Below are 27,944 nucleotides of genomic sequence, written 5' to 3'. Positions count from 1 at the left end.
TGATTTCCAGTCTCCCTGGAGGGAGCACACAGCCATCTCCAAGAAAGCCATGCACTTCCTCACTGCACCGCCCCGGGAGGCCCATGCCTCTCTCCATGCTTCTCCTCGCATCCAGTGCTAGCTGGATCTCCCTGTCTTTCGATGGCTTTCACCCCTATCTCCTTCTCCTTCCCACATCTCTCAAGATGTCTACATTGGCCTTAGTCTTTGTATAAAAGACAGAAGGGGAAATGACTTGTGGGTAATTCTGCTCTTGGTCTTCATAGAAACTTTACTAGGCAGGAGGGGCATAGGAAATATTGACTTTCTTCTTGAAATAGGGCAGAGAGGACAATATAGGAAGAACAAGATCAATGATCCTGCCACATGCCTAACTGGCATCTTGTCCTCTGGTGTTTCCATTTTGCCATTAGTCCTTTGTAACATCATCAAAGTTACCTTCAGACCAGCCGAGCCTAGGCAGCTTTTCTCTCAAGTGTCTCCTAAATTTCCCTATGGACATAGAATAAAATATAAACTCATGTGACATTTAAAGCCCTCCAGGACATGCCCTCTGCCTGCCCCCCAACCTGTAAGTCTCCCTCAATCTGAACTTCCTTGGGTGCTCTTCCTTCACATGCCCATCACAGACTTACTCATCCTGAGTCCTGGTTTAGTCTGATGCCACACAGAGATTCAGTATAGAATCTCTTTCCCCTTATTTCTTTCCTCTTCTTTTTCAAAATTAATCAAAAATTATGATGTTAGAGTTGACAGGGAGGGAAAAAATAGAGCTAAGAAACAGGCAAGGCTGAGGTCACAATTTGTTACCAAAGGGGAGGAGAAGTCGAATGAAAGCAGTACTGTCAAAGTGAAATCAGGGGCAAAGTGTTAGCAGCTGAGTCCAAAACGCTAAGCAAAAACAGCAGCCATGAAGAGTTTGGTATGTAATTCAAGATGTGTCCAACAGAAACTGACAAAGAAACAAGACAAACACCTACATTCAGGATGACTGGATGATATCTTGAGGTCAGTACCTTGGGCAGAGAGGGTCTGTCTAAAGCTCCATGTCTCTACTCCATCCAAGAGGATGATCTTAGTAATCTTGAGGCACAGCACGGGGCCAGATTCCTTAACCATTGAACAACCAATGAGTGTTAATCCCTCCAGTACTTGTCTTTCCCTTCTTTTCTCACAGAGCATTGCTTATTGCTTAATTAAAACCATGAATGCCTTCCTGGAATTTCAGTTGTTCACATGTCTGATTTTTCCACATGCCTGGTTTCCCCACGGCTGTGAAATTCTCAAAAACAGGGGCCATGACACCTTCATTTCTGGATTTCCTGTAACACCCAGCAGATGGGTCTGGAACATGAGTTAAACACAGCTAGTGTTTGTTGGGGCAGTGGATGACTCCTCTGGAAAGGAAGCTGGCAGCAAAATGCTACCTTGAGTCAGCCATGGCTAGACTTCTAAATTGCTCTTCAGAAGTGACTTTCAGTTTGGTTGGGAAGTCATGAGTCACTCTATCTACTGCATGATCATTATCAAGACTACAAATTAAACACAATTCTATGAGAACACTCTTGATTCTGAGGCAACAAAGAAATAATGAGCAAAATGCTGCAGTTCTCAAGTATTAAGAGGAAAGCAATCTGATTCACACTAAAATGTGAATGTCTACCAACTTCTTAACCATCCTTGATTTTTGATTTTCATTTTTGTTTTCTTCTCTACCTCCCCATCCTATCTTATCCCACCTCTTAACCCAATCATAAGAGTGCAATTTCAGGTCACACTGAAAATGATCTGCAGAGTAGCCAAAACCAACATTGCCTCAAAATCAAATCGTACTGTTAAGGACAAAGTACCACAATACTTTATCTTCTGAAGCTGCATCCTTGAACACTCTTGTGATGGCAGTAGGGTGTTGATGGGGAATATGCACACACAAAGGGTGGTGCGGGCTCTTTGGATTCTTTGCAAACCTGCTATTTGTATTACAGGATTCCCTCCATCATCAACCAGAGATTTAAACTTTTTTTCTTTTTCTTTTTTTTTTCAGTTTTATTGAGGTGTAATTAACACAAAATTGTAGTATATTTAAAGTGTTTAACATGATGATTTGATATATGTATACACTGTGAAAGCATCTCCCCCCATCAAGTTAATGAACACATCCATCACCTTACCTGTTTATCTTTGTGTGTGTGTACATTTCAGTTATATAATACAGTCTTCTCTCTTAGCAGATTTCAGTTACATAGCACAGTGCTAACTGTCATCTCCATGTTTTACATTATATCTTTAGACCTTATTTATCTTATAGATGAAAGTTTAATGCTCTTACCAAACTCTCCTTATTTCCCCCACCCCTCCCCCAGCCCCTGGCAATCACTTTTCTGCTCTGTTCCTATGACTTTGAACTCCACATCTAAGTGATAAAGAGACAAAGTTTTTCATTCACATATACAGTAAGTCCCTGGAAACCCGGACTGACAAAGATTTCAAGGAACTACTCACCAGGGGGCTTTGAGGGAGTAATCGGAAACCTCTCATTTTGTAGGAATGATCACAAGAAGCAGTAAAGGGAAGTTACATTGTTTGATGTCACTTCTATGTTCCACCTTTTCCTCTAGTTGTATCCTCTTCCTGAAAAATTCTTTCTCCAGAGACCCTCTTGGCTCAACTCCTCCCTCCCTCCCCATCTTTGCTCCAATCTCATAGCCCTGCCCACCACAGTCAATACTGCACACAATTCCCATACCATGGGGGCCCCTGTCAGTCCCCTAACCTGCTCCACTTGCCTTTATTCTATAGCGTGACCATCTTCAAACTAACAAGACAATGTACAGACTTATCATGCTTGGCAGTTATAAACAAAATAAAATACATTGTAAACCACTACCATCTCTAACATTGAAGTGCCCCCCTCACTCCACTACTAAATTCACTGGCCTAGAATGAAGTATTTAGAAGAATGCTTCGCAAAGACTAGGCCTGCCAGATAAATATTTGAACTAATGACTACTTCATAGATTTTATTGTGCTTGTAAATGGGATCTGTATTAAAGATAATTGGCTATTGTTGCTATGTAGGAATGTCACTGGTTTTCTTATATTGGTATTGCACTGAGAGTCATTGTTCTAATCTGTATCTGATGTTCCTTGTGGGTAAAATATATGGATACCCCCTTCTCAACAATTTATTTGATTTAAGGAAATCTTCATAAGAAGCGAACATCAAAACATAATAATTCCCCCACAGCTGAATTATATATTGAGATCCTAGAAATAGCGTCAACAGATTCTCTAGAAGATTAAAAAGTAAGACTTTCGAAGACATTAATGTAAGGCGGGACCATGCAGTCAGCCAGTGGTACACTCTGATTGTAGACAGATTGTGTGAGATGAAAATAATTTGGCTAGACTTTGTTAATTTTGCTTAAAAAATGGAAACATCAGTACCCCCAAATCTGCTTCTGCTCCTTACTCCATCAACTTGAAGAAAATGTGATTAAGAGGAACAAAAATCTAAGAGAAATGAGGACAAAACACTAAAGAAAAGATAATGACTCTCAGAAAACTCAAATCTTGGGACAGTTTCTTCCCGACTTCCCATGTAATTAAATTTTTATCTAAAAACTATGCTGAACTAAGGAAAGAGAAATAAATGTATTGCTACTCCAAACATTATTTTGAAGATTTGCTTATGAGTGTAATTTGTTGTGATTCTATTTGATTTAAAAGATGTATTCTGCCCCACATCTATTTGCTTCAGTATTAGCCACAGCACCCTGCCCTGTGCAGCTGGATCCCAGGCTCCACTTGGTGGCCAAGCACTGAAAAGAATAAGGGAAATGAAAAACTTCCAAGCCATATTCTTTTCTGCATCTTTTGAAATATTTGAGTGGATTGAGAAAAAAGGAAGCAGCAACTATTATTCAAAGATTGCTTTGGTGACATCCATCATTTCTGCTATAGACTGTCAGACCCAATCCCAGTAGGCTAACTGTGGAAAATATAGCCAAACCCCAACTTTTAGTAGGGCCTGGGATCCAGGAATTTAAAGCACAGCCAATTCATCCTTGAATTTACTGTGGATTCACTAGAGAAGCAAAAGCATAAATGAAATGGTGGTGGCTGGCATTGCACTGCAGGGAAGTCAGGCTCAGGAAAGCAAAATGCCCTGCTGGAGACCACTTACTAAGTTTGGAATAAAAGGTGTATTTCTGTTTCTCTGCTCTTACCCGCAAGCTCTCCCTCACTCAGTAGCTATGATTACTGCCTTATGGCTGGGACGCAAAACACCACACTTCTTTCATCTCTAGGTAATATACAAAAATCACAGTTCTCCCCTGTTGGCAGTCTGTGTCTTTGCTGAAACGCATCACAGTGAGGGAGGAGTTCATGTGGCCTGTGGACTCTGAACTCGGCTCACATCCAAGAGTTGGCTGAGACCCATCTCTCCAGGGTCTTTCTTGCCTTGCACAGTCAGCTAGAAATGCCCAGGAAAGGAGCATGAGAGGAAACGGTGGCCCTATTTGCAATCCAGCTCAGTATAACCAGAGATGTTCAGCTTTTCCAGGGCTCACTCTTCAAAACCATAAACATTTCTTCTTAAAAAATTCCTGCTCAAAGCAGACTTTCAAATATTCTCTGATTAAAATTGCCTGGTTTATTTTGTTTGTACCATCTGTTAATGCAATCATGTAAAATTCTATGATTTGATGTCAGTGAGTTAATTCTCCTCTGTGCTGAGCCAAACGGGATTGTAGACTTAGAGACTGAACAAGAAATGAGCTGTATCTAATGAGCTGTCCTGTGAAACGGCCGTGCTATGGGAACTACACACGAGCTAAACACATGTTTCTGCCAGATGTGATTTGGGCCAGTTTCTCTGCAACTGATTTTTTTCTTAGTAGTTTACAAATATGTTCCCTACTGCTTCTTGTCCATCTTCTCCCACTTAAAAATTATATTCAGAAGTCAAATTTATAATGAAAATAACTTACCACATGGTGTTGGGTCATTAAATCCCCCCATCTATTTATCGCAGGAGTTTTCATGTGAATAAAACCTTACTAAATATGTTGTGAGTTTATTGTTTCTTTTCCATTGAAGTAGCTAAGATTTTTTACTTTCTAAATTGAATTTCTGGACAATTTTTATACCCATCCATGATTTAATTTGAAAAGCTAACCTAGGACTGTTAAAAGCAGGGGTGGGGGAGAAGAAATCATTTCACCTTCTTGTCTATCCACGCTAATCCTCTCAAAAGTGCCCTTTCAATCAAGGATCCAAGAGAAGCTTAATTTCCTCAGCAAATGGAATACTGAAAGGTACAGTTTAAAAGGGTTACCACTGTGAGTGAAAAAGGAAAATAAGGGAGTGACCTGTGGGGGCACCCTGAGCCCAAGAACACACAGTGCCACACGTCTTTGTTGGGTCAGAGATATGCATGTCCACCGGTCAAACCAAGGAAATGGCAGGCTTTGGCTTTCTGCTGATGGGGAGAAGTATGGGAAATATTGTATTGTAAAGTGACTGAAATTCAGTCAGAATTTTAACACTTAGCAGGCAGGCAGTGATGGCTTAGAGAAAAAAGACCAAGATTTTCTCCATTCGGCTCCTCCAGCATGGACCACAGCAACAACTTCAGTTTTTTAAATAGTGATGGATTCAGATGACTCTGGAAAGTTTTGCCTCAAAAATAAAATAGTAGGAGCGTCCCCTAAGAAAAATGGCTGGGAAATACATATCAGAATGGCATGGAAGTGCATCAGAAACTGCCTCGAGATTGCCCAAAGAAAACAGAACCAATTTTCTGAGAAGATTGAATAGAAATATTGAATGGACCCAGCTTCATTTACTGCCCTCAGAGTTCACGGGAAAAAGTAATTAAGAAGACTGGGGACGGAAAATAAGAAAAGATAGGAGGCACAAAATTGTCCTTTACAGTTTCCTTGGAAGGTCACAGCCCACTTTTTATAACACATTATGAAGCACAAGGTTAAAGTGGGTTTTCAAAGACTTGGCTGTGCTCCAGAATTCTCTCTTTAATGTTGTTTGCAAAATTTATACTAAAGGCAGATTTATGAATTCTGTTAGAAAATAGGTATTTCTCTTCTTATTCCTAGAGAAGAGCTTTATTATTTTGGGCCAGTTGCTAAGCAAAAATAGAGCTTGAATTTGACTGTAAATTCTCAGTTGTATATGTAAGGCATTGTTTATTTAGAAATAAGGAGACTTCTGACTTCAAATCGGAAAATCCAAGGGCCATATAAGGATTTTATCATTTTTAAGGCCTTCTCCAGGCCCCGTGGAAGTTTCACCTCTGTAATTCTAAGTTAATGTGTTTAATTTTTCTGTGGTTTAAAAATCTCTGTTTATCACCTCTCAAGAGCTGAGGCCAGGATACTGGTTGAGAAAGCAGGTTCTGGCATCAAACTATCTGAGTTTGGGTTCTGGCTCTTTCTAACTAATGTGGAGACCTTGGGCAAGGTCTTAATCCCTATGGGGCAAGCTCTTAATACCTCTGAGCCTCAGTTGCGCCATCTGTAAAATGAGGATGCTATTACTTCCTACCTTGTAGGGGTGTGGAGAAGATGAAATGATGCCCTACAGGTAAAGCACTTAGCACAGTGCTAGCTCAGGAAGAAAAATCAACCCTTCCTCTCTTGCAGACAGTGATGACACCAACACCATAGAGTTTAGCATTTCTAAGCTGAACACATAAAGACTGTAACCTATTTCTCCACACCCTGACCTGTTCTCCACTTTCCCTCTCTAGCTCTCTGGCCTTCCCAGAGTTCTCTGTATTAGCTACGTGGTCGTCCTCTAATGAACACAGATGATTTTGGAAAGAATGTTTGGAAAGAAATACCTGCTTTACTTTATATCTTCACATATTAAGCATTTCTTATTTGAGTTTATTGGGGGTTAATATCCTGCAGATCATAACGGAAAAATGAGAGAGCAGATCCAGAAGAAAGGACATGAACTAACTGGGTAGCTGGAAGGATAGGGATAAAACAAAAAAGGGAAGAAACAGACTTGTGAACCTGGAAGTTTTTCAGCTGCTTTTAGTCACAACTACAGTATTTCTCAACATTGTCTCAGTGGGATCGTGGGTCCCCTGAAATGATAGCAAACAAATGATGTCTCGGTCAAAAGAAAAATGTTGTGCAAAATGTTTTCCTCTAGGAGTCTCAATGCACATTAACATATTAAAAATTGTAGGAGTTCCCTGGTGGCTCAGTGGGTTAAGGGTCCAACATTGTTGCTGCTGTGGTGCAGAGTTTTTTTTGGGGGGGGCGGTGAAGGAGAAATAGTTTTATTGCTTTGCCAGGCAAAGAGGGCCACAGCAGACTAATGCCCTAAAGACTGTGTCCTGTAGTGCAGGTTTATCCCTGCACTGGGAGCTTCCACATGCCTCAGATGTGGTCCCACCAAAAAAAAAAAAAAAAAAAAATTCTAGAAAGTACTACAGTAAAGAAACCCATTTTATTTTGTTTATCCAGTAATACTGATCAATACATAACACTGACCAAGAATATTTGAAGAATCCTTCTACCATTGTTATTTTAGAACTGGGAAACAAGAATTCTCATAAATAATGAACAAATTTGGGGGTGCTAATGAGCCATGAACAAACTGATGGAAAGAAAAATGGGACTAACACTTATGTGCCTATTAGGTGGACCAGAAATTATGCTAACTGCTTTAGAAGTAGTTGCTTTTTCCCACTAGGGTTAAGATACTGGTTTTTAAGTGGGAGGGATATTTACAGTGCTTTACAAGATAACGTCATGGCACGTATTAGCGGACCTTAAGTGGGGACAAAAGAGCTCTTTAAAAAAATGAAGGCTTTTGAAAAGTCATGTAGTCCATCTTCATGCCTAAGGGTATTGCTTTTGCACTTACTGAGAAAGCTGGAGATCCTGGAGTCTCTCTACCCTTAATCTCCTGGAATGCAGCCTTGTATACAGACCTGTGAATAGTCCTGGTTCTGCCACTTATTGGGTATGTAACCTTGAATAACAAAGTTCTCTGAGCCTGCATAAATAGTGAGGAAATAGTGACATCTGGTTTGTGAGGGGTATACTTACAAACCATAGGCTTATAAAATTGGTGCTCAAAAAAAAAAAAAAAGCCAATTCCGTAATCTACCATGCTTACTCTTACATCCATTGATCACAATATTTTTCTCTTACACAATTACTAGAACAGGTTTTATGGAGTCCGTAAAATTATATGTACAATTTCTGTTTTCAACAACTCATTGTTATTTAAAATACTACCATTTTTTGTATGTGTACATGTATGTGTGTGTTTGTAGGACCAGCATATATTTAATATTTTTTAATAATGTAAATATCTGTAAAATTACATGAAATAGCAGTTTAGGTATTGTTAAAGGAAAGAACTATATTTTATTCTTTCTTTATATTCCCCAAGACATCTATCCTGGTATGGTCCCAGGTACACAGTATTTGGTTGTCTTGTGAAATGAGTGAATAAAAATAATAGTGGTAAATTACACTAAAATTATACTTATCTTGTATGATATAGCAAGTGTAACTTAATAATAGGACATTTTGCTCCGGGAACAGGCCAGGATGGGGTCAGACAGTGATTTTTGAAATTTGGTGCTAAATTTTGATGCTTTAACAAACATTCTATACTTATCACTCAGTCCCAACTGAGATGAGTATTGGAAAATTCACTTACAAGACTCTTGTGTTAGACATAGCATTATTTTATGGCACTGGATCTGGCTTCAGTTCTTTTGCAAGAAATTTTAATTTCTCTTTCAAATAAATTGAATATGAATATGTTCAGTTTACCTCAACTCTTATTTTTTTTTATTTACTGTTTTTCATCCTCATGCAACAGAAAGTAAAATGCCACCTCTTTTCCTTTTTGGAATTGTTTATAAATCACTAGTAGTGAAACACTGAGAAGTGAAACTGGGGTCAATAAGAAGAGAATACTGCCCTAACATCTCTTCACTTTGGGAATAACTATCTTAACTTCAGGTCTAAATATAGGAAGATGTACAGACAACAGCCATAAAATATGAGATATCCCTTCCTTTCTTATGAATATTTGTCCACCTTGGCAGTGAGACTGAATTATGGAAGAGAGATGATTTTCTGTTTAAATGAATGAAAATAGGTTAAAATGAGTTAGAGATTGAAAACCGCTAATGACTGCACTTGGGGTATGTTTTCAGGTAGTGTTAACAGAAATGGCAAGTGACTTGCATTCAGGGCAGCCTGATTCTCCATCTCTCCCACGTCCCAGTTGACCTGCCCCTTCCTACTATCTCCCCCTCTCCCTTTTTAGCCTTCTTTCTCTATCCTTCTCTCTCTCTCTTTTTAAGCTACACCTTGGTACTCAAACCCAGAATGTAGCATTTACTCCTTTATGACTTGAAAATATAATGACAGGCTTCTGAGACCTTCAACATGTCTAACTGTCCTCTGAGTCTCCCCAGAGATTACCAAGAGGAGGAAGTGTAAAGTCAACTGAAGAGTCATCTCTTGCAGGAATGGAATTCCTCTGTTGAGGAACTGAAGAGTGAGGCGCTTGGGCTTCTGCTCCTCAAGGAGGATGTGGAGAAAGAATACCTACAGCTCTCGAACCAGAAACTGAATCGGCTTCAAGAAGAATTTGGTCGGCTCATGGTGGAAAGGAGAACCTGCCTACAAAAGGCAAATGATTTTTTTAACAGTGCCAACAAGGTAGGTGGGAGGGGAAGCAGGTAATTTTAGGTCATCAGGACAAACTAGGAAGAGATCCATTACACCAACAGGCTGGCACACATCATAGAAATCCAGACTCCCCATAGAGTTTCAAAATCTATGGCAGCCAAAGGAGCTTTTAAAACCTGTTCCCACCATGGCCATTATTTGGTTCTCAAAACTAAGAGACTCTGTGCTTTGAGATGCAAAGGATCACTTCAAACAAACAAACAAAATGAAACAAAACCAGGAGGGTTTTATCTTGGAGCTCCCATTGGTCAGTTTGAAGGAGATACTTGTGCAAACACAGCAGTGTTTCTCCTGGAGGAAGAGAGTTATCATAAAATTTATCAAGGTTAAAAAACAAACAAACCAATCTTGAAACTTTTGCCAAAAAAATCTTTCTTTCAAAATCGTCTTTCATTTATCAAGTAAAGAGACTAAATATGGCAAGCCTTTGGCATACAAACCATCAGGCTTTGGTTGACCACCCCAGCTTGGTTTTGCCTTTTTAAGTCAGTCACAGGGAAGTCTTGCTTTAGACTGCTCCAGGTCTCTCAAGCAGGAGAAGTGCTCTGCTTCTCTTGTTTGACTCATTTAATATTTTATTTTTTCTTTTTAGGGCCGCACCTGAGCCATATGGAGGTTCCCAGGCTAGGGGTGGAATCAGAGCTGTAACTGCCAGCCTGCGCCTCAGCCAGTCATGCAGGATCCAAGCTTCATCTGCGACCTACACCACAGCTCACTGCAATGCCAGATCTCTAACCCACTGAGTGGGGCCAGGGATCGAACCTTTGTCCTCATGAATACTAGTCAGATTTGTTTCTGCTGCTCTACAGCGGGAACTCCTGATTCATTTAACATTGATCATAGCAGGTGTCTCTTTCTGAGTGGTAATGTTCATGGGTTCACATCATTTGAGTATCTGAGGATGGTGATATTGTTTGAAAAATGTTCTACCTTTCCCAATCTAATCTTGCCTTATTGGAATGAAGCCCTCAAATTACCTTATGGGAGTTAAACCTTAAATTTCACTGATGTTTTTAAAATTGGGCGATGTGATAGGAAATGAATAGGGATCCCCCAGAAGCTAGATATATTGTGATTTAAGGTCATGACATCAACAAACTGAATACAGTGTCCTGGTATATATTAAAATAGTTAATTTTGAATTTCTTTACTAACAGGAAATTTGGAAAGCATGAATAGAAAAGTCCCAACATAGAGGTACTAGAATTATGGTTAAAAAAAAAAAAAAAAAAAGAGAGAGAGAGAAATATTTGTCAAACTATTTGTTGTTTGGAATTTCTTTGTTTTAAGGGAAGAAACAGACACAGTGTATTTCTGGAGTTATTGAACTAAGTAAATGGTAAATGATGCTTAAATTTCTCTTCAACACTCCTATTTTTGAATAAGAGATTTTTAAGTTTACATTACACTGTAATTCTACAAAATGAGTGGGTTATCTGCCAGTTAATTGATGCTGTTTCTAAGGAAAACAGAGAACATGTTACTATGATAAAACAGTGCTTCTAGCACAAACTCTGTGCTTTATAGCCCTTCAGAATGAAGTTTTCCACTCTCTTTCATTCCCATTCTCTCACTCTTGCCCTCATTATCTGGTAACTTCCCAGGGAAATTTTTCTTCTGACATTATTCCTAGACCTTGAGGGAAAAGGAATGGTATCTCTTGCAATAGTAATTTTTAGAAATTGAAGAACAGAGCGGTTACTTTCTCAGGCTTATATAGTAATTCAGGTCAAACCCTAGTAAATCTGATTTCTTAACCCCAAAGACTTAACTTCTAGATTCCCTGTTTCATCCTTTGAATGCCATGGCATCCAAATTGTAATTAGTTCAGTTGGGACATATCCATACTAAATTTATCCACACTATAGTATTCTTCATAGCCAAGGACCACTTAGAAAGGTACAGAATTCATTCTCCCTTTCTAAAACATTAAGGAAATAATTTCTGATTCCAAATCTAAGAATTCAGTTTGAAAAATGAGGGGTACTTTTACCTCAGCAAAAATAGAAGCTGGATTTTGGAAAGTGGGTGTTTAAATCATGACTCTTGAATGAATTATCTACCATTATTAAGAAGCAATAAATGATGAAATAATATAGTGAGTAAAATCACTTAAATTGAAGATGGAAACTCTTCTTAAGACTTGTAAATTACAGTTTTCTTTTTGACTTATATTGCAGAATCTCCAAATTTTATAAAATTCTTACCACTTTCCCATTTGGGGCATAACAACTCATAAAATAAAACACTGGATTTAAGATATTCATAGAATTTCAAAATCCCTTCAAATATTTTTTTCTAATCTGAATCTGTTTTCACTAGTGAAGGCATATTTTCAGCTAGTAATATGAATTTATCTCCAAAGCACTGAACTTTCCTTTTAAAAATTCACTTTATCATGCCTTGGATATACTGGGTTTTTCTAACTGTGTTGAAGCCATGCTGCTGACAGCTGTGAGGGGTTCAAGATATTTACCCAGCTTTCTAGCTAACATCTTAACTTGTCACAGTTTATGGAAGTCATAGAAGACATATGACTTCTGAATCCATTTTGAAAAGCAGAAAATGGAGTGTCAGAGGCACATCAGTTCTCCAGGGGGCCATGCAGATGGGCCCAATGGACAAAGGCACCACTGCAGTGGTGCCCCAGACAAAGAATCTGAAACTTGGAGAATTGGCTGGTTTACAATAAACAGTAAGCAAGCCTGTTCTTTGTCTCAGAGGAAGACGTTTCCTCAAGCCTGAAGGTTGCAAACCCAACACTGAGAAATGGGCCAGATAAAGAAGGTCAGAGTCAAACATTCTTGACACACCAGTAAGATGGAGAGAAGTGGAGACTTGCTTACCCCACACACGCAAACCTGGAAGTTATCTCTGTGAGCCAGAGAGGAAGTTGGGCCTTAAAAAAATGTTAGGGGTATTCTTATTTCCTGGGAAAAAGTCACAATAATTTTTTTTTTTGTCTTTTTTTTTTTTTTTTTTTTTGTTGTTGTTGTTGTTGTTGCTATTTCTTGGGCCGCTCCCGCGGCATATGGAGGTTCCCAGGCTAGGGGTTGAATCGGAGTTGTAGCCACCGGCCTACGCCAGAGGCACAGCAACGCATGATCCGAGCCGCGTCTGCAACCTACACCACAGCTCACGGCAACGCCGGATCGTTAACCCACTGAGCAAGGGCAGGGACCGAACCCGCAACCTCATGGTTCCTAGTCGGATTCGTTAACCACTGCGCCACGACGGGAACTCCACAATAATTTTTTTAATTGAAGTTGCTAAATAAGTAGTGTAGCAAATTTATGAAAATAATTACCCTTTTTCTTCAGGAATTAATTTACTTAATAAATATTTATTGAGCAACTACTATGAGTCAGGCACTGCTCTAAATGCTGAAGGTTCAGCAGAGAACAAAACATAAAAAAACTTTAAGTCAATGTATTTCCAATTTCGCTAAAATATAATTATCATTTAATTGTCCACATTGGCAGAGTACCACACTGCCTTTACTCTGTGGCTTCAGGAGTGAGATTAAAATCCTTTTAATCCCGCTAGGGGTTGATGGTTTACCCAAGGCTCAACATTTGTTTCTTACATAATGTCTATCCAGTCTTGGCTTCAAGTGCGACGGTTTATACCTGGAATGAGCAGTAGGTGGCAATGTTAGCACACAGGACCTCAGGAGTAGTGTTGCTATTGATACATTTTTAAAATTGAAATATAGTTGATTTATAATATTATATTAGTTTCATGTATACAATAAAGTGATTTTTTAAATATATTTTATTTCATTTAAAGTTGTTACAAATCAATGGCTATATTTTACTGTGCTGTATATATATATTTTTTTTTCTTTTGTCTTTTTGCCATTTCTTGGGCTGCTCCAGAGGCATATGGAGGTTCCCAGGCTAGGGGTCCAATCGGAGCTGTAGCCACTGGCCCAGGTCAGAGCCACAGCAAGGCAGGATCCGAGCCGCGTCTGCAACCTACACCACAGCTCAGGGCAACGCCGGATTGTTAACCCACTGAGCAAGGGCAGGGACCGAACCCGCAACCTCATGATTCCTAGTCGGATACGTTAACCACTGCGCCATGATGGGAGCTCCTGTATAATGTTATATAATTTATAATGTTCCCTGTTGCTTACCAGTTTTTATTTTTTTACTTGAAGTATAGTTGATTAACAATGTTGTGTTACTTTCTTGTGTACAGCAAAGTGAATTAAGTTATATTTTAAAATAATATGATTTCATCCTCTTTTAAATTATGGTTTATTACAGGATATTGAATATAGTTTCCTGTGCTATATAGTAGGACTTTGTTTTTTATCTATTTTATACATAGAAGTTTGTATCTGCTAATCCCAAACTCCGAATTTACCCCCCAACTCCTTTGCTAACCATAAGTTTATTTTCTATGTCTGTGAGTCTATTTCTGTTTCGTAAATATATTCATTTGTATCATATTTTATATTCCACATATAAGTGATATCATATGACATTTGTCTTTCTTTTTCTGAATTACTTCACTTAGTGTAATAATCTCTAGGTCCACCCATGTTGCTATAAATGGCATTATTTCATTCATTTTATATGGCTGAGTAATATTTCATCGCATGTATGTACCACATCTTCTTTATCCTTTCCTCTGCTGATGGACATATAGATTGTTTCCATGTCCTGGTTATTGTAAATAACGCTGCAACGAACATGGTTGCATGTGTCTTTTTGAATCAAGAGTTTTCTCCAGATATATGCCCAGGAATGGGACTGCTGGATCATAATAGCAATTCTCTTTTTAGTATTTTTAAGGAACTGTTTTCTATTTTATTTTTTGGACCATACCTGTGGCATATGGAGGTTCCCAGGCTAGGGGTCGAAATGCAGCTAAAGCTGCCAGCCTACACCACAGCCATAGCAACATGGGATCCAAGCCATGTCTGTGACCTACACCACAGCTCATGGCAACACTGGCTCCTTAACCCACTGAGCAAGGCCAGGGATTGAGCCCGCATCCCCATGGATCCCAGTGGGGTTTGCTAACTGCTGAGCCACAAAGGGAACTCCTGTTTTCTATTTTCTATAACGGCCACACCAATTAACATTCCCACCAACAGTGTTCCTGCCAACATTCCCACCAACCCTTTTCTCCGTACCCTCTCCAGTATTTATTATTTGTAGACTTTTTGATGATGGCCATTCTGACTGGTATTCCCTCCTCTTCAGTTTTTTGGAAGAATTTGAAAAGGATCCTATTTTATACATAGTTTGTATCTCTTAATCTCATAATCTTGCCTATCCTCTCTCCCTTTCCCCACTGGTAACTCCTGGTCTCTGCATCTGTGTGTCTATTTCTATTTTATTATATACATTCATTGATTTAACTTTTTGGATTCCACACATAAATTATAATATATGGTATTTGTCTTTCTCTTTTGACTTATTTAACTAAGCATAATACTCTCTAGGTCCATCCACATTGTTGCAAATGGAAAATTTCATTCTCTTTATGGCTGAAATTATACATTAATATTAATATTCCATTATACATTAATATATATACACACACACATACATATACACCACATTTTCTTTATCCATTCATCTGTTGATAGACACTGAGGTTGCTTCATATTTTGGCAATTGTAAATAATGCTTCTATAAACATTGGAGTTTATGTATCTTTTTCAATTAATGTTTTCATTTTATTTGGATATATACCCAGCAGTGGAATGGCTGGATCATATATGGTAGTTCTACATTTTATTGAGGAAACTCCCTACTGTTTTCCACAGTGGCTGCACCAGTTTACAATTCCACCAAAAGTGTACTAACGTTTCCTTTTCTCCACATCCTCACCATATTTGTGGTCTTTTTGATGATAGCAGTTCTGACAGGTATGAAGTGATATCTCACTGTAGTTTTAATTTGCATTTCTCTGATGATTAGTGATGTTAAGCATCTTTTCATGTGCCTATGGGCCACCTGTATGTCTTCTTTGGAAGAATGTTTATTCAGGTCATCTGAATATTTTTTAATCAGGGTGGGGTTTTTTTTGATATTGAATTATATCAGCTGTTCATATATTTCAGCTATTAACCCCTTATCAGTCATATTGTCTCCAAATATTTTCTCCCAATCAGCAGGTTGTCTTTTTCTTTTGTCTATGGTTTCCATTAATGTGTAAAAGCTTTTAAGTTTAATTAGGTTCTATTTATTTTTTGTTCTGTTTATTTGTTTCCTTTGCCTGAGGAGACCAATCCAGAAAATAATGCTATGATTTATATCAATGAATGTTCTGTCTCTATTCTCTTCTAGGAGTTTTATGATTTCAGGTCTTGCATTTAGGTCTTTAATCCATTTTGAGTTTATTTTTGTATGTGGTATGAGGAAATATTCCAATATCATTCTTTTACATGTAGCTGGCCAGTTTTCCTAGCATCACTTATTGAAGTCTTTTCTCCATTGCATGTTCTTGCCTCCTTTGTTGTAGATTATTTGACTGTTGGTGTGAGTTTATAGTTGTGGGCTCCAGGAATTCCCATCATGGTGCAGTGGAAATGAATCTGACCAGGAACCATGAGGTTGCAGGTTTGATCCCTGGCCTTGCTCAGTGAGTTAAAGATCCAGCATTGCCATGAGCTGTGGTGTGGGTCGCAGACGTGGCTTGGATCCCACGTTGCTGTGGCTCTGGTGTAGGCCGATTAGACCCCTAGCCTGGGAACCTCCATATGCCATGGGTGTGACCCTAAAAAAGACCAAAATATATATACATATATATACACACACATACACACACACACACACACACACACACACACACACACACATATGTATTTCTGGGCTCCATTGATCTATGTGTCTGTTTTTGTGCTGAGACTATGCTGTTTTGATTAGTGTAGCTTTGTAATGCAATCTTAAATCAGAGGGCATGATAGGTCCAGCTTTGTTCTTTTTCTCAAGATTGCTCAGGCAATTTGGGGTCTTTTGTGGTTTCATATAAATTTTAGGATTATTTGTTCTAGTTCTCTGTAAAGTATCATGAATATTTTTATAGGGATTGCATTAAATCTATGAGTTGCTTTAAGTAGTATGGACATTTTGTAATATTAATACAAGATATTTTTCCACTTCTTTGGGTCATCTTCAGTTTCCTTCATCAGTTTTTCATAGTTTTCAGAGTTCAGGTTTTTCACCTTCTTGATTAAGTTTATTCCTAAGTATTTTATTCTTTTTGATGTGATTTTAAATGAGATTGTTTTCTTGATTTCTCTTTCTGGTAGTTAATTATTAGTGTACAGAAGAGCAACAGACTTGCGTGTGTTAATTTTGTATCCTGCAACTTTATTGAATGCTACTGATGCTTTTTGTAACCAGATTCAAGCGGAGATTGAGCCATGTAATTCAAGAACCTAAGATCCTCCCTTTTCATTTTAAAGTTATCTACTGTGTTTAGTGATCCTATTTGCTAAATCACTTAGTAACAAATACAAATATAGCTTGTCAGCACTGGATGAGAGCTGACTGGAGAAAAGTTTCTCTAATTACCAGATGTTGCTAAGAGTTATGAGTACCTGGCCTGAAATAGGAACATAACACCTATTATAATAATTCATCTTGATCTCCTCAAATTTTCATCTTTCATGATTATAGATGATCTTATTTATTATATTTCTAGCATGATGACAAAAAAGAATCTCTAGTTAGCATGTATTGATTACCTGAAAAGTTATTTATCATTGTTTAGGAAATGTGGTTTGAATCAAACAGAGATAAATATATATATTTCAAAAGCAGAACAGTAGGAGCCTCTATTTATATGACAGTGATGATTGAACCTAAAGCTATAAATCATGGCTGATGGGTCACAAAGTTTCACTCCCATGCTTTCCAGTCCCAGGCATATGATTTCATTGGGGATAGTAAGGAGGGGAGACTGAGTCCAAAACCACATGATCTGGTTCTTGGGTGATCAGCCTATAAGCTCAGATGAAGCAAAAGTTGGGGCAGCCAGAAAAACACATCAGAAGCACTTTTAAATGTGCTAATTATCATGGCTTCTAACTGCTTCTGCCATCACCTCTGAAAAGTTGATGTCTTTTAAAAAGATGTTGTTGCTTTTTCAAGATATTTATAGTGATACATACATAAAAGTAAACCTATAGCAGTATTGTTTCAGATGAAAACAAAATAATTAAGCTTTGAGTTTGGTACATTTTTAGAATACACACTATTCTACTTTTTTTCCAAATAGATACATTTTAGCCCAGAGGTGGGCACACTTATAATGGTCCAGTTTCAGGACAGATGGAAAGAAGAAATCTGTCCAAGTAGAGAATCCAAAAAATATTATCCAGAAGGAGTTTGTTGAGGTGATAAAAATGAATTCAAGAAATTAAACTAATTGTCATTAGACATCAAGGAAACTGTAATTACTTTCAGTTGCATAATTTTTAAGCAGCCTGCCCCAGATTTCTTATTTCCAAATCAACTTCCCTTTCTCCTAGAAAAACAGTTTGCTTTACCACCTCCCTTCTTTCACGTTTGCATTCAGTTAATATGTTATATACCCATTGTTGTCATGCATCATGAGTACCTAACTAAAGCAATGAAATATATAATCCTTGCCTTCAAGACCCATCAGCCTAGTTTAGAGGAGAGACAGGGAAACAGAAGTGTTGTGTGCTGTGGGAAAGGTCAAGATGGAGTAATCCTAGAGCGTCAGGGAACACAGAGAAGATATCCCAACCTGACCCGGGGAAAGTGTCAAGCAAGGCTTCTCTAGACGAGGAGACTAGTGAGCTAAATCTGGAAGGTTGCATGGTAGAGTGTCTGTGCCATGTCTGGGGAACCTAAGGTAATTTATTTTGCCAGGAGTGTAGGATGTAAGCTGAGATTGATGAGAGGCAGAAAGTGATAGAGAGGCAGGGGGATCAGGAAGGTGCTAAGGAGCTTCTATTTTGTGTTAAACATGTCCTTATATATGCAGAGGTATTCAGGTCTTGAAAAAGTCATGATGAGACAAGCCTCCTCATATATAAGTAGATGATATCTTAATTTACTCTCCGCCTGTACTCCCCCTCAGAATGGTTTTAAAAGCTTTGCTTTTAGGGCTCAGGGACAGGCTATTTAAACTACATTAAATATTTGATATAAACACAGCTAAATCATTGATAATACAATTATTAAATATCTATCTAAAATAGAAAAATTACCAAAATCAAGGAATACATTTAATGTCTTACATGTCTCATGATAGCCCCCAACTCAGGGGCTTTATTTATTTAATAATTTAATAATTATTATATTTAATAATCTTGTAATCAAGACACTCAATTTTATTGTCACTCACTCATGAGTATCTTTCACAATAAAGTTATTCACCGACATCTAGGGCATAAATGTTTTAATTGGTTTCCCTTCCATGCATAATTTCAGACTGTTTCACCCCTCCATTGGCAATAAATATATTCTTCTTTGCATTACAGATATTTCTGGATAGATTTACTTCCCTTTGCTAAATTAAAATTCCTTCATGGAAAGAAGCATGTCCATTTTACTTTATGTTTACTAGAACACTCAGAACAGTGTCTTCCAGATAGTACATCTCAGTAATTAGAGTGATTGAAAGTGGCGGAATATTAGACACCATGGAGTTTCAAGGCCAACTAACTACACTACATTGTTAGTAAGAGATTCTCTTGATCCAAGGTAATTGGGATGAGATCGTTTTGAAAGAGAGCTGAATTACTTGAATACACAAGGAACACAAAAGTCAAGCTCAGTCTCTGTGCCATATCTGAGAAAGAGATTGGCACTGTAGAAAGAGACTTGTCATCACCCATATCACCTCCTCTGAGAGGTGTCAAGGCAGCATTCGTTGCTTGTTTCTTATTATCCCCATAGTATTTCTCTGGGCTCCCTAGAGGGAGATTATGTCTTAATCATCTTCGGATGCCACCTAGTGTTCTAAACATTTTGTTGGATGAATGAGTAAATGATTGGCCATAGGACAACTCAATTTACATTTTGAGTCTGAGTTTCTCATTTCTAAAATGGTCTAACAATTCCTAGCTACTTCAGGGAATATTCAGTAATGCAAGTCCTTAAAATTGGTGATAAATGTCCAAAATCTTTTCAGGGGAGAATTGGGGTGTAAATAAATGAATGGAATTGTGAAATGTTAAGCAAATGTTTAGAAACATTTGCCAGGATGACACTTTTGTAAAATAATATAATGGATTTTGGAGCCAGGCTGCCTGAGTATGAATCTGGTCTCAGACATTTATCAGCTCTGTGACCTTGAGAAGTTACTTAACTTCCCTGTTTACCTGGCTTTCTAACCTGTAGAATAGAAATAATAATAATATGTACCTCACAGAGTCCTTGGTCTATCTAGATGGGTTGATACATGACTAGCACATAGAAGAGCTAAGTATTCACTATGAGTTAGCTGTTTTTTGTCTTATGTGCATATAATACTGTACTTGCCAGTCTAACATGACTTCAGTGCTTTTGTTCATTTTCATATCCCCAGCACAGAGAAGAGTACATACTCCATAGATTTCAATAAATTTTTGTTGAAAAAGTGAAAAAGTAAATGATTTGCACATTGCAAATGAACATATTCCATGTCAATATTCCCAAGATCATCCTAAAACCTTGTTTTGTTCAATTTAAATGAAAGAAAAACAGAAATTTTAAACAGTGATTAGCTGGCTAAAGTTATCCTTATGGGTCTAGTTTGATGGACTCATTTCAGAAAAAATAAGAAATGGTCACTACATAAAGTTCCTCCATTCCTTGTTAATCAGATACATGCCACTTTCAATCCCCAAATCTCCTTTTACAGTATTTTTGTTTTGTTTTGTTTTTAACTTTTCACATTGTGAGGCAAAAACTGCTTTAGGGACTCAATATTTTATTTTATTTTATTATTATTATTTTTTTTTTGTCTTTTCTTGAGCTGCTCCCACGGCATATGGAGGTTCCCCAGCTAGGGGTCTAATTGGAGCTATAGCAGCCAGCCTACGCCAGAGTCACAGCAATGCGGGATCCCAGCTGCTCTGCAACCTACACCACAGCTCACAGCAATGCCAGATCCTTAACCCACTGAGCAAGGCCAGGGATCAAACCTGCAACCTCATGGTTCCTAGTCAGATTCATTAACCACTGCGCCACAATGGTAACTCCAGGGACTCAATATTTTAAACACTTCTCCTTAACATTACTAATCTAGCTTGTAACACTCATAGCACTCAGGGAGTGCTGGGGCCCAGCAGCAGCAATCTTGGAGAGGCAAAGAGTAAGTCTGAACAGCAAATATTGGAGCTGAAAATCACGTCACCCTGTTGCCTCTGGCCTTCGTGGCATTTGAAACCTTGGGCAGATTTGGGCAAGACCTGAATCAGGAATCAGCTTGCCAAAGTGGGAGCCACCAGAAGTTATCTCAGGTGATGTTTAGGAAAAGAAATGGAAGGCTTTGGTCTTTTAAAAAAACTGAACTCAGGAGAAAACTCAATCTCTGCAGATAGTAGAATTCAGGGCTCTAATGAGGAGCTGAGTTAAGTTTTATATTCTTGGTCATTATAAGAGTTTCAGCGAAACTCAATCAACAGTCTTAGGATTCATGAAAGGAAATTTTCAAGGTTCTGCAGTGTTTTTTGTTCTTGTTTTTGTTTTGTCCTAATGTTGATTCTCTTCAAATTAGTCAAAAGCAAACTACATTACTTATTAAACATCTTTGTGAAACAGCACAATATAAGAATTATGCTGGATGATTCATGGTTCTGGCTTAACACTTTACTCTTCTAGATATTTTCAAAAGAATAAAATGTGCCAAGTCTTGATACCATCTCTACTTGATTTGGTGCAGCCTGCTTTAGATCCTGTACTTAATGAGGGGAGAAGGAAAGATCTTTATTAGGATCTTGGAGTACAAAGCCCAAGCAACCCTTACTTTTTCTCAAACCAGGGCCAAAGGAGCTGATTCATCTCCTCCTTGTCTACCTGAGAACTGAGTGGTGTCATATCAAATAGTCAGGAAGATGGAGTTTCCTGGTGGCCTAGCAGTAAGGGAATTGGCATTGTCACTGCTATGGTGTGAGTTTGACCCCTGGCCTGAGAAGTTTTGCATGCCACAGGTGGACAAAAAAAAGAGAGAGAACTCAAAAGGAGAAAATATCATCCTTGTTTATTGGAATCCAGTTATGAAACCTCTATTTGACAATCACGTACAAAATTTGAAGAAAGAGGAAAAAAGGAAAAGAAGGAAAAAACCTAAATATAAAATACTAACTCTAGAGGCCTTTATGTGGAGGTCACAGTGTTCTTGCCGGAAATAACCTGTTCTGGACTGTGTGTGCAACAAAGAGATTCTTTCCAGGCTGGATCCAGTATATCAGGTTGCTTAAAGATCTGGTAAATAGAAAAACACTCAGTTCTATTCTGGGGATAGATTGATAACAATGATACTTAGATCATTTCTGGAATTGGCTAATGGATACTTAATCAAATTCTATGTGATACTAGGAGAAATGAGCTTTGCATATGATTCAGACAGTCACAGACAGTATAACCTTGAAAGTGGTCTCCTCTTAAAATTAAGAAATTTACCTATATCAGGTAAAGTCTATAGATTATTCCCATTAAGTTGGGATTAAGGATAAGGAATAAGCTCTCAGAGCATCCAGCCCATCTTACCCAGAGTAGATTTTTAAAAATATATTTGTTGAGCTAGTGAAGGAAAGAAATCACCTACTCCTTTCTACTACTATGGTTCTAATAAGTGTGATACATAGAGAAATTCATAAATAAATGCTTTCCTAACACCTGGATCTTTCTGGGAAAAAATGCTGGAAGAAAATGTGGCCATTTTAATTCTAAGTTATGGGTTATATGGGCCCTTGATCTATCACATTCTCCTCCTAGTGAATCTGTAGCCTTCAGTTTATTTCCATGCCATTAGGAAATGATACTTTATGATAACATTCGGGAATGGGGTGGAGTCACGTCACACATGTCTTAATGTATGTGTAGCCTTAGATTCTAACTCCAGTGAAGATGGCACCAAGGACCAGAGATCTGAGAGTAGCAGCTGTTCAGTGGGGCCCCAAGGAGAAAAACCCATGTAGGGGGAGTGACAGGCAGCAGGTAGCCATGCTCTTCTCAGTGATTTTCCAAAGATGTATCCAAACAATCAAGATTTAGAATAAGAGCCAGCAAATATTTTCTAAGCCCTTACTGCATATCTATCATCCTGCTCTAGTTACTTTCACATTTTTCCTTCTTTAATTCTCAACACAGCAAACTGATATGTACTAAGGTTATAATGGCTTAATATTAAGATAGAATGGAGTTAAACTTGTAGATGAGAAAAAGCATTTTTAAAAATAAAGTTACTGAACTATAGTTGTCTTAACAAAGTTGTGTTAGTTTCAGTTGTACAGCAAAGTCAATCGGTTATACATATAGATATATCCACTCCTTTTCAGATTCTTTTCCCACATAAGTTATTACACAGTATTGAGTAGATTACCCTGTGCTGTACAGTAGGTCCTTGTGACATATCTATTATACATATAAGAGAAAAAGTACTTTAAAGTCTCTGTCCTTTCCCTATTCACAGTAAGAACTTGAGAATTATCTTAAAGAATGAAGTGAGTGTTCTAACATCTAAATATGACTTTTTCCTTATTTCTTCCTTTAGTCTTTCTCTGACTTTCACTCAGAAGTGTATGTATTACTGTGTTAGTTCATATATTTTAAACTTTATGATTTGAGGGGTTTCATGATAATTTTGAATATGCCACATTTTTTTAGGCACTGACTTTAAAACAAACCCTTGATTAACAAGAGGCTCCACTTTACTCAAAATAAGCAATAAAATTAAAAATATAAAACAAAATCCAGAACATTGGTTATTGCGTAGTGGTGTTTCAATATGCTATGCAAAGATTGAGAAAGCAATTCATATCATCTTTTCTAACACCAGCATCTTGAGACATTTGACTTTGTTGCCAACTGTAGGAAAGAAAAAGGATCAGATATGGAAAAGTTCTTTAGGTTCAAATTTTCTTTTTCTTTTTTTCCTTTTAGGGCCACACCTATGGTATATGGAAGCTCCTAGGTTAGGGGTCGAATTGGAGCTACAGCTGCCAGCCTACACCCACAGCCACAGCAACACCAAATCCAAGCTATGTCTGTGACCTACACCACAGCTCACAGCAGTTGCCAGATCCTTTAACCCACTGATGGAGGCCAAGGATCAAACCCACATCCTCATGGATACTAGTCAGGTTTTTACCACTGAGCCACAATGGGAATACCCTCAAATTTCTTTAATAAGTCTATCTTTCTTTCACAGTCCTAGATATCATAAGAGAAATTGCTCAAACTTTGTATCTTTTCTCACCTGTAAGAAGGAAAAGTAGACACCATTTACAAAAATAAGTTTTTAAATCCTACATTTTCCACCTAAGATTAACAGTCTCTTTGGAAATGCCTCTCTCTCTTAAGCCTTCCAGAGCAGTACTTTGCTACACAGGGCCATAGTTCAGGATTTAAGAGCAGGAGCCCCCAGGCCAGACACAGCAAGTGCAAATACCAAATTGGCAACTTAGTATGACTTTGTGCAATCTATTTAACTTCTTGGAGACACAGTTTCCCTAGTCGTATAATGGGGATAAGTTCTAGCTCCTTCCCATGGCTGTTAAATATGTCTGGCATTCAGCAGACATTTGAAATACTTGTTGACTGAATGAAAAGTAATTGTGAAACACATAGTGTAGAAGAAGCACATAGTTTTCATTAAACTGTAGTGATTGTTTGCGCTAATTCCTATCATCTACTAAATAAATGGGAATGAATTTGCCTTATACATTCTCAGTAAATGCAAAGAGCAGATTCAGGGGATATGAGGACACTGGTGGGAAAACAATATCAATTTATAGGTACTATGACAGTTTTTTAAAGATTTCATAGGTAAATTCAAGTTTTGTAAAGTCCAGTTCCAATTTTGCCATTCAAACTCACACCCTCTGGTGGTGGCCAGCTGCAGAGGCATGGGAAAGTTTACACAGCTCCAGGCTGGAGCCCCTGCATTTGGCTTAAACCATGTTCCCTCAGCATCAGCCCTGCCTGTTCCCCTCCCTGGCCACTCTCAGGTCTCAGGGGTATTAGACTAATGAGACCATCACTCTCATTTCTCCTGAGTTTTCCATGGGATCTTCCTACTTCACCTGGTGGCCCCCTACTGAGCTCACTGGCTTCCAATTTAACAACCCAGGAAGACAAGGCTTTAAGGTCCCAGCTGACGGTGGCTGAGTCAAGCTTCCTGGGGTAGGGCTGTTCTTCAGAGTGGTGTGGAGTGTCCTGGAATGTGGCTTCTTCCAAAGTGCAAGATGGCAAGAGTTCCCTTGCTATTCACCTTTCTTCAACTGCCCTAACTCATATCCTGCTCTCCATGCCCAGGTTCACAGCTGAGCTATCAGGAGCCCTCTAAGGCCATGGCACTCTGTTCTCTTTTTTCTTCCTCTTACCACAGTCCTCTTTTACTGCTTTTATATCTTGTACTCCTTCTTCCTAAAGCCAACTAGCCTTAATATCCAAAAGATAGCTCCTCTCTACCCTCTATTAATTCTGTAAGCTTAACTCCCCATGCTTATTTGTTGATCTGCTAATAAAGGAAGAAAATAAAGAAATTCAAAATCTTCTCTCAAGACAGTATCTTGGTCTGCAAGATGATTTTTTTCTGCATAATCTTATTTTGTATGCCAGAAGCTAACTATTACCTTGTTTTTAGTCTTTGCACTGTTTAAAATCAAATTCCAGTCTTCTCTGTAGACAGACAGTGCCTTGGATGGAGTAAGCAGAAGATTTTGCAAAATTTCTAGAATACTTCCCCCATAGTGTTTCAGGTTCAAAGTGCAATTTATTGGGAATTTTTAAAAAGAATATTACAGAGATGTTCAGGTTATGAAAGTCTGCATAATATTTTTAGAACATCTCATCTATTAGTTGTACACAGTATAGAATGAATGCATCAAAAATAAACTTGGCTCTCCAAATTCTATACAGTTTTAAATGTGTTGTATAGATACATTCTCAATATAAACTATTTTGGTAATTTTATGGTATTGACTTTTATCTGTATGGAACTAAGCTGTGATCATTTCCCCTAAATGGAGTCTTAAAACTGTACAGCTGTTTTCTAAGACTGAGATTGTTGTTTTTTGGTTATGATCAAACCAATAAATTGAACATGCTGGTTTAATCTCTAGTATTTTGTGTACACATTGATGTAGACTTTAAACTAGACAAGCAGAAAATGAAAGTATGTTTTCTTTGGCAGGCATTTGATGTACTTGGACGAGTTGAAGCTTACCTTAAGCTCCTTAAATCAGAGGGTTTAAGTCTGCCTGTTTTGGCGGCGAGGCATGAGGAATTATACAGAGAAATTAAAGACTGCACAGCTGATGCTTTGCAAAAGGGACAAGCCTTAATCAGCCAAGTAGCCTCCTGCAGGTGAGTGAAGTCTGTTTCTTCCTCAGTGTAACAAGCTTTTTCACAGTTCCCACAGCCTGTTAAAAAAAAAAATAAGTTGCATGATTTTTTTCCTCTTTCTGATGTTTTGCTGCATTATGACATAGCTTAAAAGATCTATTGAATTTTCACCAACAGTGACTGTGAACATAGCATTGCCCATCCAGAAGTGAGGCCATATTCTGACCTGAGGACCTGAAGATGCTAAAGCTGCATTTCTGAGGGGAGAGGGAAAGGACAAAAGAAGAGACAGGACTTTTCTAATGTATACTTTTCATATCCTAGCACCTCCATGGGATTTCTTCCTTCCTTTTAATTCATGAACCTTGAGTCTGCCCTGTCCCTTTTTCCTTTCTGAAAAAAATAAAGTTCCAGAATTCTCTTGCACTTATGACCTTGATAGTTCACCAAGAAAAACCCTAAGTAATAGATGATAATAATAGAAGTAATAATAATAACTCACTTTTTAAAAATCGAGAACCTCTCACTTGCCCGGCACTGTCTCAATAGCTTTAAGAGTATTTTCTCATTAATCTTCACAGCAGCTCTATACAGCGTATAATATACTATTATGTTTCCTTTTTACAAGGTACTGAGACACTGAGAGTTTCAGTAACTTTCAAAAGGTCACACAGCCAGTTCATGGCAGAGCCAAAATTTGAATCCAAGTGATGGATCCAAATTAATGGCCTAGTGAATCCTAGACCTCATGTTAACCAATGCACTAGGGCGTGTTTTTTAATGGGCATATTAGTTGAACGTATCAGTGTGAGCTTTAGTTTGGGTGGAAATGAAGAGCAAGAGAACCTTGAGAAGGAGAAAGAGAATGTGGTGAGAACATATGAGAAAGAATAGGGATTGGAAAACAAAGGGAGATGACAGAAAAAGCAGATGATGGAACAGATATTGGCTAGGAAGAAATGGTGGCAGGGCTTACATTTTTGAGTGAAAGACACAAAAATATTTGTACAAATGGGATAAGCCAAGCTTTTATCTTCCATATCCACAATCTCCTTGAAACTCAAAAAATTCCCTCTGAAGAGCAATGAAATAGGTCAAATGTGGTAAACATTGTTTTATTTCTACTTAAACCTTCATTCTGCTTTGTTTTATCTGTATTTAAGATTGTTGATCTGGTGAATTTGGGTTTAGGGAGTTTTCTTTTCAGAAGACAGTCTGAGTCCGAACAGATATATTTAACTAGGGCTTATGATGGTTGCTATGGGACCATGCAAAGCCAAGATTGGAAATAATCCAAGATCTTCCAGCTAAAAAGCTGAGACTGTGAGAAGGGTAAATGATTTTCACCTTGGAAAAACTGACAATAATTGTAGTTACTAAGTTTCTTTAGCTACAAACCATGCATGAGGTAATGGTTTGTCTATCAGCTCCAGGAGCCCCAGTGTGCCATGTCTGGCCCCAAAGTATGGCTCTGAGAGCTCCCTTCTCCCATCTTCTGCTAAAGGGCCAGTCTTCCGCAACACCTCAGTGTCTTGGACAGTGCAGAAGAAATCCTATGTGGTGCCTGGACTTGTGCGGGACTCAGGGTACATGTTGGACATGTATCTGAGTCATGTGATGATGGATTTAGTGGTCAGGTCTCCAGTTGTAACTGGAGATTGGTTGATCAGGAGGCAGCCAAGTATCCCCCCAG

At 38.2% G+C, this 27,944-nt stretch overlaps 1 protein-coding gene across 1 annotated transcript in view; it reads left to right on the top strand.

Annotated features, from left to right (window-relative positions):
* The window catches only part of CCDC141 (coiled-coil domain containing 141), a 210,572-nt gene that overhangs the window by 106,233 nt on the left and 76,395 nt on the right, over positions 1-27,944 (top strand). Inside the window, 2 exon segments of the mRNA XM_021075317.1 lie at positions 9,534-9,728; positions 26,100-26,272. Coding sequence (XP_020930976.1) covers positions 9,534-9,728; positions 26,100-26,272 — 368 coding nt within the window.

The sequence above is a fragment of the Sus scrofa genome, chromosome 15, assembly GCF_000003025.6.
Source record: "Sus scrofa isolate TJ Tabasco breed Duroc chromosome 15, Sscrofa11.1, whole genome shotgun sequence".
Lineage (NCBI taxonomy): Eukaryota > Metazoa > Chordata > Mammalia > Artiodactyla > Suidae > Sus > Sus scrofa.
This window is presented reverse-complemented; position numbering and strand designations above follow the sequence as displayed.